Below are 12,469 nucleotides of genomic sequence, written 5' to 3'. Positions count from 1 at the left end.
AAGGCAAAGAAAACAAAATGAGGAGAAACTCTGAGCCAGTTAGCCTAACTTTGTTTCTGGGAAAGGTTACAGAGCAAGTCCTCCTGGAAGCTTTGTCCAAGCAGGTGAAGGATAAGAAGATGTCTAGGACTGGGAGCAGCCATCTTGCTCTCACCATAGGCAAATCATACTCCATCAATATGATTGCTTTCTCTGACATGAAGACTGGCTATATGAACAAGGAGAAAGAAGTGGATCTTGTTTTGCCTTGATCTTAGTAATGCTTTCAGCATGATATTCCATAGTATCCTCATAGCTAAAGTGGTAGCAACAGTAGATGGAAAGCAAAATGGACTATTGGGTTTAAATGAGCTGTGATTAGCCATTCCAAGTCCAAGTGGGAACAGCTGTTCTTAGAACCCAGAGTGCTTAGTGTTAATGTTTGGGACAAGGATGTGAAATGCACCTTTGGCAAGTCTGTGGTTGATACAAAATTGGGGAAGAGTGGTCAGTATGCTGGAGGATGAGACTGCCTTTCATGGGGACTCTGCCAGTAGAAGGAATGGACTGCAGGTACTTCATGAAGCTGAACAAAGGCAAGTGCAAAGTCTTGTATATGTGATGGAATAATTCAGTACAAGACAGGTTAGTGTCCAACTGTCTACACAGCATCTTTGCTGGTAAGGTCCTCGTGGACACATCCGTGAATATGTTTCAGGAGTACGACCTGGTGACGAAGGCTCCCAGCTGCAGACTGGGCAGTATCAGCATGAGCGTAGCCATCTGGTCAAGGGAAATGATTCTTCTTCACACAGGAGTTGTGAGGTTACATATGGAGTACTGCGCCCCATGTGTGGCTCTCCAGTACTGGAAAGACTGACATATTGTAGGCAGTCACCACAAGGGTAGTCAAAGACCGGAGCAGGGGCACAGAGAAGCTATGAAATCATGCCCATCCTTGGGATGTTCGAAACACAGCTGTTGAGCAACCTGACCCAGCTGCTCTTAGGTGCTTTTGAGTGGGGACCTCCATGGATGGCCTCCAGAAGTGCTTACCAGCCTCCTTTGGCAGCAGAATGCCTCAATAAACTTTGGCTGCTTCACAGCATGTATTCATTCACCGAGGGATGAAGGGATGGATGGATGGATGGATGGATGGATGGATGGACGGATGGATGGATGGGTGTGTGTGGCGGTGTGTGGAGGGGGGACAACAGAGGGGACACCCCAGCGTGGGTGGGTGCAGACGCCGATTCCCTGCTGCCCAGGGAGCCGGGAGCTCCCAATGCTTCACATGTGTCCGCCGCAGAAGAGGCAGCCTCAGCACCGGTGGGGGATGCTCCGCGTTGCCTTTAAAGCCGGGGCGAGGGGCGGGCAGCGGGGCGGTGGTTTGCGTGGCGCGGAGCATGCGCTGCGCGGGGCGGTGAAGCGCGGCCGGCGGCGCCGCCGCTCCTCCTCCTTCCCCCCCTTTTCTTCTTCTTCTTCTTCCTCCTCCTCGTCCTCCTCCCCGTAGCCGCGGCGGCAGCCTGCGAGCCCGGCCCCGGCGCCGCCGCTGCGCGGGGCCGCGGAGCCCTGAGCTGCCGCGGAGGCGCTCCGGGGAGGGGAGCCGGCCCCGCGCCTCGGAGGGCGAGGAGGCGAGCGGGGAGCCATCCTTGCAGCCATGGGCAACGAAGCGAGCCTGGAAGGAGGCGAAGGTCTGGGCGCCTTCCCCGAAGGCGCGGCGGGAGCCGGGGATGGCGGCGGGCCCGCCGCGCAGGCGGACCTGAGCCAGCTGAGCGAGGAGGAGAGAAGGCAGATCGCCGCCGTCATGTCAAGGGCGCAGGGGCTGCCCAGGGGGAACCTCGCCGGCCCGGAGCCGCCTCCCATGCAAAGGCACGCACGGAAAATCTCCCTTTTTCCACTCCTCCCTTCCCCCTTCTCCGTCTCCTCGCGGCTGGGGCGGGGGGCGACTCGCCATACGCTGCGGGCCCGTCGCATGGGAAGCGGGCGTTGCATTTTGCTGGCTCAGGGAGGGGACGGGGCTGTTGCACGAGTGTGGGCACTAACATGGAGCTTGCACGCTGGAGCTGCTCCGATTTCTAATAGTAACGACGGTTTTCCCCTTCCAGTGGGTTGCATCTCGCCTGCCTGTTTCTCCTCTCGCAGCAATCTGGAGCATGGCTAGTTCTGTTGTCGAGGGAGAGGGGAAAAATGCACATAGCTTTTTTTTTTTTTTTTTTTTTTTTTTTTTTTTGTAATGTGTACGTGTGTTTTACGGGGTTGGAGTGCCTCACAGCTCAGGTGATAGTGAGAGAAGCCTGCCCAGGGCTGATCGTTTGTGCAAGCATCTCTTGCAGGAGAAACAGATTCTTGCTGAATCCTTCAAAGCCTTTAGGTATAATGTATTTGCTAGCCATCATTCCACCTTAAGCTTTATACTATCATTTGGCTACATTAAGCAGTCTTGGACTGAAGAGGTCTGTTTCAATCTGAATTTGGGCTCTTTTTTTTTTTTTTTTTTTTTTTTTCCTCCCCCCTCTCGATTTTTTTTTCATTGGGAGCGATGGCTTTACTAACTGAGCATGAGGGAGAGCTAATGAAATCGTCTTCCTCTTTCTCTGCCCTTTATTATATTCACTGAGCAAAGTAAATAATAATAATAAATCGCTGACCCTCCAAGCCGCTTCCCAAAGCCCCGCAATGGTCGTTGTTGGGTCGCGCTGAGTGGTGTCCGCGCCGCTGTCCGAGGTGCTGAAGTTCCCGTTCCGCGGCCGGCGCCGCCGGGGCTGTTGCTGCAGCCTCCGGGCTGGGTGTGTTGTTTGCCTGGCAGGGAGGCTCTCAAAGGCTCCGTGCAACTCGGTTCCTGTGCACTGACCTCACCCCACATAAATGCCAGTTGAGTTTTATATAATATCGGGCTTATATAAGTGAATTCTGGAAGAAGAGAGGCGAAGAGGGTGGGACCAGATTCCTCCTTGCATAAACTATCAAAGTCATTGGAATTACATGTGAGATGCATATGTCCCCCCCCCCCCCGCCTTTTTTTTAAAAAAGTGAATCCTTGTCTGTTATGTTTAGCATGTTTATTAAAAGAATATAACTTTCCATCCAGTTCAGCTGGTATAGACATCAATGGAAAAAAAATATTGATTAGTTATGTGAAACTAAACTCACAAATCTTTTTCGTGTAACAATTTATTAACGAACACACGAAGGCTTTAAATGTTTATTATTTCATGCCAGCTCTGCAGTACTGAACAATATGAATCTTTCTTGCAGATTTGAAACTATGCTAAAGTGATCACAGTATGCGTACTTCTGTGCTTATAAATGCCTCTTGCCTTACAAACATATTTTATGCTTTTGGAAACTTCTTTGATTTTATTAACATACAGTACTTTCACTACCTATTTCATATAAAGCCACTCTCTATTTGTGAATTACGACATTTTAACTTTAATTTAAAAAGCTAACTTTAACTAAAAGTCTGTACATTAACCTATCAGTAGTTTCTCTTGGGAGTTGGTACTGTTTCCCATCATCACAGTATCTTTGTGACCCTCATACTGTTATGAAATTACTACTTTCCTCTAGTCTCATGCTGTGGCTTCGTTTACTCCCCTCCAAGACCTCTCTCCACTGCTGAGATTATCTAACAAAGATGTAAATTATTATTAAACCTGTGGATATCAATAGGAATTAGACTGTTTTGCGAGTTAGTCTTCCAGACTTTAAATTAGGCAAAGGACTTGCTGCTGAGACTTAGGTTCCTTAGCTTCAGACTTCTCTTGTTTGGCCAAAGAAGTCAAATGTAGAAAAGAAAACCTCTTAAATGTTAGTCTACAGTCATTGTTCCCAGCTTGTTTCTTTAGATTGGCTATGCCAATCTAAATGTGAAAGGACTGAAAAGGAGATGAGAAGAGGAATGCTGGTATTCCAGATTCCAGTTTGTGTAGCCTTGCATTGATAGAGCATCCCTATTCCATTGTCCTTTAGATTTTTCTTTTCTGATTAACCAATTTATTTCCCTCTGTGATTTTTCATTATAGTCAACTGTTATCCAATCATGTGAGGGACTAGTAATTATTTCCTGTTCTAAATGCTTTCACCACCACCTCCCACAAAGTAACCCAAGCCTTTAAGTGTAGAGAATCTTCATGGTTGATTGATATTGAATATTTTTTCTACTACTGACTTTTTAATAGTAGATAATGTATATAGTAGCATATACAGCTTCATAAAACATATCACCAGCAAAAAGTACATGCTGTAGCTATTGGTGTTTATAGAGGTTCAGAGAATTCAAGTCTTTAAAAGTTCCATAATGCAATAAATACTGATGATGCATTTTAACATAAACATCAACATAAGCACAATCCAGAGTGGCTGAAGTGAGCCGCCTAAATCAAGTTACTTGAATTGGATTTTTTTTTTTTTTTATGGTTTAGTTTATGGGATTTCATTTGGATCCAGTCAAAGGTTGGTGTGCTTAGCACCAATAACAAACATTGAAACCTGTTTCAAATAGCTGTCTTCAAAACTTGTGGTTAGAAAGTTCACCTCAGACATACAGAGGTAATTTCTAAGCTCATTTCCATTATCCTAGCAGCATTATATGGCCCTGTAACTGTGTGAGCGTACACTTGCTGAGGAATTTTCTGTGTCACTTGAAAGTATTAGGTGGCCCAGCTGAATACAGAACCATTTCCAACACAGTCATGCATATTTTGAGCAGAGCATTGGTGTTTGTTTGTTCGTTTCTTATTAAGTTTTTAACAATGAAGAATACTTTTTTTTTTTTTTTTTTTTTTTGAGGAAATGCTGAGAAAGCTCTTACTGAGTGTTGTACTTTTGTATTTGTGGGCTGTTTTTCAGAGGAAATACATATTTTTAACACGATCTTCATACAGACATAAAAATGAAAGCAGCCCAGCAGGGCTATGTGTAAGGTTGTGCATATCTTGTATATAAAAATATTTAATTGTCATGCAGTTGAGTAGGAATTTTGCTCTTCCTTGGAATAATTTATACTAATGAATGATATAAAAAGATATCTTTTAAAATATATGTTATAATTATGGCACTAGACCAATACTATTGTTAAATTATCTGTTGACTCTAAAGTGAGCTTTGCTTTGGGTGTAATATTAATTTAAAAGAATAAAGATGAGCCTTTTGAATCAAGGCCAAAATTAGGAGAAACATAGCAGTATGATTAGGTGAGGGAGGAATAAATGGATTTGTTTGGTAAGTTGATATTCTGCAGTGATGACTTTAAAGTGATGGCATTTTTTTCCCATTTCAAAATACTTGAAAGAAAGAAAATTATTGCAGAACTTAAGTTAACATTCTTAAATCTTAGTTTGTAGTTGGTTGTAAAATGGTTATAGAAAAGAAGGCTTCAATTTCCAACTACCTAAAACTAAATGGAGCAAGTTTTCCACAGGATAACATTTCTTAAGATATTGGCCCAATCTGTTGTCTACAAACTTTCTTCCTTTTTTTTAAATGTATAAAGTCAAGTCTGGCCTATACCAGCCTAATCCCCAGTTGATTCTTCCCTGAGATTCATGGGGTTTAATCTAATTTAAATCCTGACAACTCATCAGGATAGAAACTTTAAGGACATTATTTTGATAAAATGAAACCTGGAAGAGAACTCTGGGCCAAAAAGGACCAACAGTTATTTATTCCTTCTGATGTCATTTAACAACATTATTTCCACACCTGCTGCCACAGACACATTTTCATATTTCCATGTTTTTAAGATTTGAGCATGGTGCAATATTTCCTGACCTCATTTTAATTATACCTTATTTATTTATTCCTTCACTCTTTGCATTGCTGAAAGGAGCCTCCCAATATTTTGAATACTTTCAGATGGGAATGCTGAAAGTGTACCAGACTGTAATAGCTGACATGATATTTAAACAGCATGTGCGCACGTACACACGCGGCAAACAACCCCCTAAAATGCAGATAGATCTACCTAGTCGCTAATGAAACTGCATTTTATTGACCTTTTTTTTTTAGCAAAGATGCAAACACTTTAAGAACTAGGTTATGGTTGGGCTTTTCTGACTTATCGTTCTTATGAATAATGACATAAGCAATTTAAAGTTCAGTGATGTTGATGGAAACACTCCTACTCACTTCAGTGGGCTGCATATTAATTTTCTAAACTTTCAAGTACTGAGGCCAATAATTTTAGGAGAATGGGGAAACATAAGCTGAGTTTGAAAATAATTCATTTTTGATGAGCATTTCATGTGGAATTTTTTAATTTTTCAAAAATCTCATTTTTAAGATTGTGAGAATATTACATGCTGTGAAAAACATGAGTCAGAAATGGCCTCCACTTAGATTATTCCTTTTATATTGCCATTGCCAGGCATGTAATGAAAGCTCAAAATATTAATCAGGCATAATAGTAAGCCTATGGGAATATTAAGAATGGGAAATAGAGTTTTAATGTTTCTACTATATATAGTTCTGCAGACTTCTGATAGAACTCAACTAAAAGCATTGCACAGTTCTGTTTTTGGAATATGCATTAAATGTAATGAATGATTGCTTATGCTCATGAATGCATAAGAAGAAATGGAATGTCTGGAAAAACAAGATTATAGATAACTGGATATCTCAAATTTAAAGCTGAAAACTTCTTAGTTGCAATCCTGTTCTCTCAAGGAGGCAAACACCATATCTTTCAGCAAAAGCACAGTGCTAGCACTGAATAGAATATTTTGCTACACACTTTAGCAAAAAAAAAAAAAAAAAGGCACTTTCTACAATTTGATTTCCTTAAGCTACAGTTGAGTATAGCAACAAGTAGAACACTGCTGCGTCAAAAGAGATGATTTTGGTTTCTTCTTTGTTAGGCTTCTATTCTCTTAAATATCATTTTGCTTTGTTTTTATAATTAAGTGAATTAGAAAAAGTTTCTACATAGGAGATTCTTTTTATTGCTAGATGAGGTAAATTGTTGGGATGATGCTGGAGAAGAGGCTCCATAATAGTTCTATTTATAGAAAACCTTTAAGACTAATTTTGTGAGCTGGCATATGTTTCATTTTTTTGAAAATTCTTCTGATTCATAGATGGATGAGTGGTAAAGGAAGTACTCAAAAATACAAGGGAAATGCCTCAAAAAATAGAAGCAGCAGCCCCTACTTCTTTATGTGCCAAGATTTTAGAATTTTACATCCCTGTTGCATATTGAATTGTAAGCCCAAAATTTGTACAGATAGACAGAGCAGTTACATAAACACTTTATAAAGTGCAGTGTTTTTCTCAGATGGATGTGCTTTGATCTGCTAATTTTCAAACACCCCTGTTGTTAGTTTAGTTTCTTTCAGTGTTCTCTGTTTCTTCACATTTTCATCCCAAGGGATAGAGAGGAAAAGTTGCCGTTTGGGTTTAAATGGAGAGCAGCTCTGCGGAGAGGGATTTGGGAGAGCTGGTTGGCAAGAAGTTAACCATGAGTCAGCAATGTGCCCTCATGGCCAAGAAGGCCGATGGGATCCTGGCCGGCATCAGGAGCAGCGTTGCCAGCAGGTCAAGGGAGGGGATCCTGCCCCTCTCCTCAACTCTGGTGAGGTCATGTCTGGAGTATTGGGTGCAGTTCTGGGCTCCCCAGGACGAGAGGGACAGGAAGCTTCTAGAGAGGGCCTAGGGACACAAAGATCATTAAGGGACTGGAGCATCTATCGTATGAGGAAACACTAAGCAAGCTGGGCCTGTTTAGCCTAGAGAAGAGTGAGAGAAGATCTGATCAATATGTACAAGTACCTGAGGGGAGAATGTAGTGAGGATGGGGCCAAACTCTTCTCAGTGGTGGCCAGTGATACAACAAGGGGTAATGGGTACAAGTTGAAACACAGGAAGTTCCATCTCCATGTGAGGAAGAACTTCTTTCCTGTGAGGAGTGACAGAGCCCTGGAACAGGGGGGTTGTGGAGTCTCCTTCTCTGGAGATCTTCCAAACCCGCCTGGATGCCACCCTATGCCACGTGCTCTGGGTGTCCCTGCTTGAGCAGGGGGATTGGACTAGATGATCTTTAGAGGTCCCTTCCAACCTTAACCATTCTGTGTAAGTGGTAGCTCTGAGTTCTTTATATGTCTTTGTAAGAATGTTAACTGAATAAACATGGTTCTTGTATTAGATTATTTCTAAACGATAAATCAGCCTGATTGATTGTGTATTTTCTTAAGCATTTCTAGAATCATGTATATTTTAAATACATATTTTGTATGCATTATATGTTCTAAGAACTGGTCTTCCAGGCACTTGAACGTCCAAGAAACTTCACAATATTACCAAAGCCCTTTCAGGGCCACAGATATATATTTTTTAAAACTTATTTTTGAAGTGCTCTGCATGATTTTAATTTTGTTATATTTTCTTTCTGCAGACATCCCGAGTCTGATATAAGCCACTATCCCAGGCAACCAGGTAAGCCTCCAGATCCAGGACAACCTGGTTTAAGTAAAAGCAGAACAGTAGATGTATTGAAGACAGAACAACGGGCACCTGGACGGAGCCCTTCTTCTATTAGTCTAAGGGAATCAAAGTCCAGGACTGATTTTAAAGAAGACCAGAAGCCAAGTATGATGCCCAGTTTTCTTTCAGAAGCCAATCCACTGAGCGCAGTCACTTCAGTTGTGAACAAATTCAATCCTTTTGACTTGATATCAGATTCAGATACGGCCCAGGAAGAAGCTGGTAGGAAACAAAAAGCTGCTCAGAAGGAACATGGGAAACTTGAGGAGCAAAAGGGCCTTGCAAAACATCCAGCTCAACAGCAGTCTCCAAAGCGGGTAGTTCAGCAACAGGGAACTGTTAAACCTACCCCACAGCAAATAGAGTCTTCCAAGCCAGTGCCTCAGCAGCAAACTGGGGAACCAAAGCAAATTCAGAAAACAGGCCCTGGCCACCTAGCAGATCCGAAGGCAGAACAAACAAAACAGCCAACCCAACCAGGAGGACCACAGAAATCTCAGTCCCAACAATTGGAACCAACAAAGCCTGTTCAACAACAGACTGCTACAAAACCTTCATCAGGTGCAACGAAACCACTGCCACAGCAAGCAGATATTTCTCGGACATCGTCCCCAACACCACCACCCACAAAGGCATCATCACAACAACCTGGACCTGTAAAACAACCATCTCAACAGCCAGCACGGCAAGCAGGTCCTGCAAAACCACCATCTCAGCAAACGGGGCCAATGAAACAGCCTCCCCAGCAACCTGGACCTGAAAAGCCATCTGCTCCACAAACAGGACCTGCAAAACAACCATCACAGCTTGGACCTGGTAAACCACCTGTGCAGCAACTGGGGCCTGTAAAACAAGTGCCACCACAGGCTACAAAACCATCTCCTCAGACTTCAGGGGCTACAAAGCCCCCAGAACAGCAACTGGGACCTACAAAACCACCAGGCCAGCAACCAGGGCCTGAGAAACCTTTGCAGCAGAAGCAAGGCTCTGCAGCCCAGCCTGCTGATCCAGCCCCAAAGAAAACGTTTTGTCCTCTTTGCACAACCACTGAACTGCTGCTGCACACTCCAGAAAAGGCCAATTACAACACGTGCACCCAATGTCATACTGTAGTCTGCAGCCTGTGTGGATTTAATCCCAATCCTCATATAACAGAGGTGGGTAACTTTTGAATTCATGTTCATTACCAGAGCACAAAAAAAGTATACCTTTGTTATGTTGAAAGGTCAGAGTTGATTCAGTGCATCATCATGATCACTTAAAGTCTTAATAAGTTGAGAAAAAGAACCATATTTTGTGAAAAAAATATGTAAAAGGGTGTGGAATTAGAAGGAAAGGGAGTAGTTCTGTGTTTATACAGTGTTTAGAGGAAGTGGGTTCTCTTCTTCCTTCATGTAGAAAGAAGAAAAAGGTTTTGGAGAGGGGGAGTAAAGAGATATGGGAGTAGAGAGTAAGGAAGAGGTCCATTTTGCTTGATCTTTTTTGATCACTCACTACATGTATAAGCTGGCCACTATAAGCATCACATGCTAATATGTTCATAGATCAGTAAAAAATGCTGCTATAAGAGCTAACTAAACAAAATATGGAACTATGTTCATTGACCTCCTGTGTGAGAAAAGAATAAACATCACAGACTAGGAAATACATTTAAGATTTAATAATATGTGTTAATGCTTAAGTTTTTCTGTTGTCTTCTAGCAAAGTTCATAGCATAGTTGCTGAAATTTGGTTTGGAATTGGATGTGGCGTGGATTTGCTTTGTAACCGTGCCAATGTTCATTAGCTGAAAGCCTGAGTCATGGGTCTTGACTTGGTGATGCTCAGATTTTTTCAGACTGGTGGGATATTAAGAAACAGATCTCTGTGGACTGTTGCTAACAGTTATCACCATAACTGCTATAATTATAGAATACAAAAATGCCATAAAAAGTAATATTAGGAGAGTATATTTAAAATGAACTTGTATTACCTAAAGTTTGCATAGCAGGATTTATATGGATTATATACATCTTTGATATTTGCTAGCTCAACATGGGAAGAAGGCTTCATGTTAACATGTGATCTCTTCTTATTGCTTGAACAGCTGCTTATACATCTTGGCACTCTAATTCTTAAAATACAATGTGTAATTAGCAATGTGCATTTTGTTTGTTCTCATCTGTTTTGTTTGTTGTCACTTGTTTTCAGTAGCAAAACTTCTATTAGCTGATAGAAATTCAAACATAGCAGACCTGGCTACCTTGTTCAGGACTGTGTTGTGTCAAGTTTTGAGTGTAACCAAAAGGACTAAGACTCCACAACCCTTCTGGACAACCTGTTTGCTTTGTTCTGCAGTGATTTCAGAACATTGCTAATAGCTACATTTTATTCCAGTGCAGATGATTACTAGTGCTAATTTTAGGTGGTTTGGGAGATAATTTTAGGTTTTTTGCTTCCTGGCAAACAGCAGACTTTTTGCATTTGAAAATTAAAGTATCTGTTGTTTGGTTGTTTTTTGAAATTACAATTTTAAATCTGAAAGATTGTTTTAACCATTGGTAGCAAATTGCATCCAAAGGAGAGTATTCCTTTGAGGTTAAGGAAATTCAGGATGGAGATTGCTGGGCATTAAACGCTGGCAGATTCATTAAGCAGAAAGAGGAGTAACGAACAACACTGCCAAAATTTCAGGGCATCTGCACCCAGATGCTCAAAGATTGTTATCAGTCAAAAATAATAACAAACAAAAATATGATGCTCGCATGTTGAAGTCAAAGATGGAGTTTCATAATAAAATGTATCTTCACATTTTGAAAGATTTTTTGGACAAACTTTTTTGTCCTTAAACTGTTTTCCTCAAATCTCTGAGATCCAAGATTAGCTTCTTTTTAAAGCCTTAGAATTCTCAAGGAAATGACCATTTGCTTTCTCATGTTTGAATGAAATGGACTTCACAAGTGTGTTTATGTAAGAAAGTCTCTGCCTATTTGGAAATTCCATGAATAACTTATAATTTCTGAAGAGAGTACTCTATTAGTGTGAAATGTAGGACTTTAAGACAATAATACAGCTGTATTTTAAACTATCTGATTACATACATATGTAAAAGCAAATTTGCATTTCATTTTGTACATTGAAATAAACACAGGATATGCATTTATTTCATGGTGAAATCATTTTAGTAAATGGAGGTATTGCACTTCTAAATTATTCAGCTGCTAGTTCACTACTCACGAGTCTCACGACTCCCTCTCAGCTCTCTTTCTGCTCAGCTTTGTGCCTCCAGCTGTCTTGCTGAAACTTCACCATGGATGTCCTGTTCTTACCTGCAGATAGGTTTGGTTTGCAGATAGCTGATATTGCATTCTCCTGGGAAAAGGTGCTGTCTATGTCCTGGTTCTGTGCAGCAGTCTAGAGAGAAACACACCGTACCTGGTGTGTTCGGTTACATATATCTCTCTGATCTGACTAGGTATTCATATTCCACTCATCACCATGGCATGTGAGTGCCTAGCAACAGCTGTGTGAAGCAGTGGGAAAACTGATCTGAACAGGTTTGGTGACTTATCCTGTAATCCGTGTTCCTTCCATCTATATCTTGTAGCAAGTGTGGTTGGGCTTTCTTTTCAATTTCTTTTTGCCACAACTACTGCCACGAGCAGCAGAAACTAGCACTTTGCAAAAAGATGCTGTGGCCCTATAGATTACCTGGATAGCAGTAGGCTCTTTAAAATGAGCAAAGGCATCTGAGAGACTAGCCAGTTCTATAATCATTTATCCATTGTTTTGGGCAAAGTATGACTGAAAAGCATGAATTGCTAGAGCTATAATCTCATGTATGGTGCATGGATTTGATGGCTGTAGTAGATTTTCAGTCCATGTGATCTTATCATGGGAAGACATGTACAAGATGGACTGATCCGTGGTTTAAATTGTAATAATACATCACAGGTGGGCTTATGTAAAGTTGAAGATAGAGTAGAGTATTGAAAGTATTAATACTGGAGACTTGGTTGTATGTAAGATC

At 41.6% G+C, this 12,469-nt stretch overlaps 1 protein-coding gene across 2 annotated transcripts in view; it reads left to right on the top strand.

Annotated features, from left to right (window-relative positions):
* Positions 1-1,557: 1,557 nt before the first annotated feature.
* Positions 1,558-12,469, top strand: part of PCLO (piccolo presynaptic cytomatrix protein) — a 318,634-nt gene continuing 307,722 nt past the window's right edge. Inside the window, exons 1-2 of one of the 2 annotated variants that reach the window (XM_088523510.1) lie at positions 1,558-1,851; positions 8,372-9,617. In XM_088523510.1, the coding sequence (XP_088379636.1) occupies positions 1,640-1,851; positions 8,372-9,617 (1,458 nt within the window). In that variant the 5' untranslated portion in view covers positions 1,558-1,639. Of the gene's footprint in view, positions 1,852-8,371; positions 9,618-12,469 lie in introns of those variants that run through there. The other variant, XM_088523509.1, reaches the window with a different exon arrangement.

The sequence above is a fragment of the Tinamus guttatus genome, unplaced genomic scaffold (assembly GCF_059628265.1).
Source record: "Tinamus guttatus ecotype Peru unplaced genomic scaffold, ASM5962826v1 Tinamus_guttatus_pri_ptg000193l, whole genome shotgun sequence".
NCBI classification, from domain to species: Eukaryota; Metazoa; Chordata; class Aves; order Tinamiformes; family Tinamidae; genus Tinamus; species Tinamus guttatus.
This window is presented reverse-complemented; position numbering and strand designations above follow the sequence as displayed.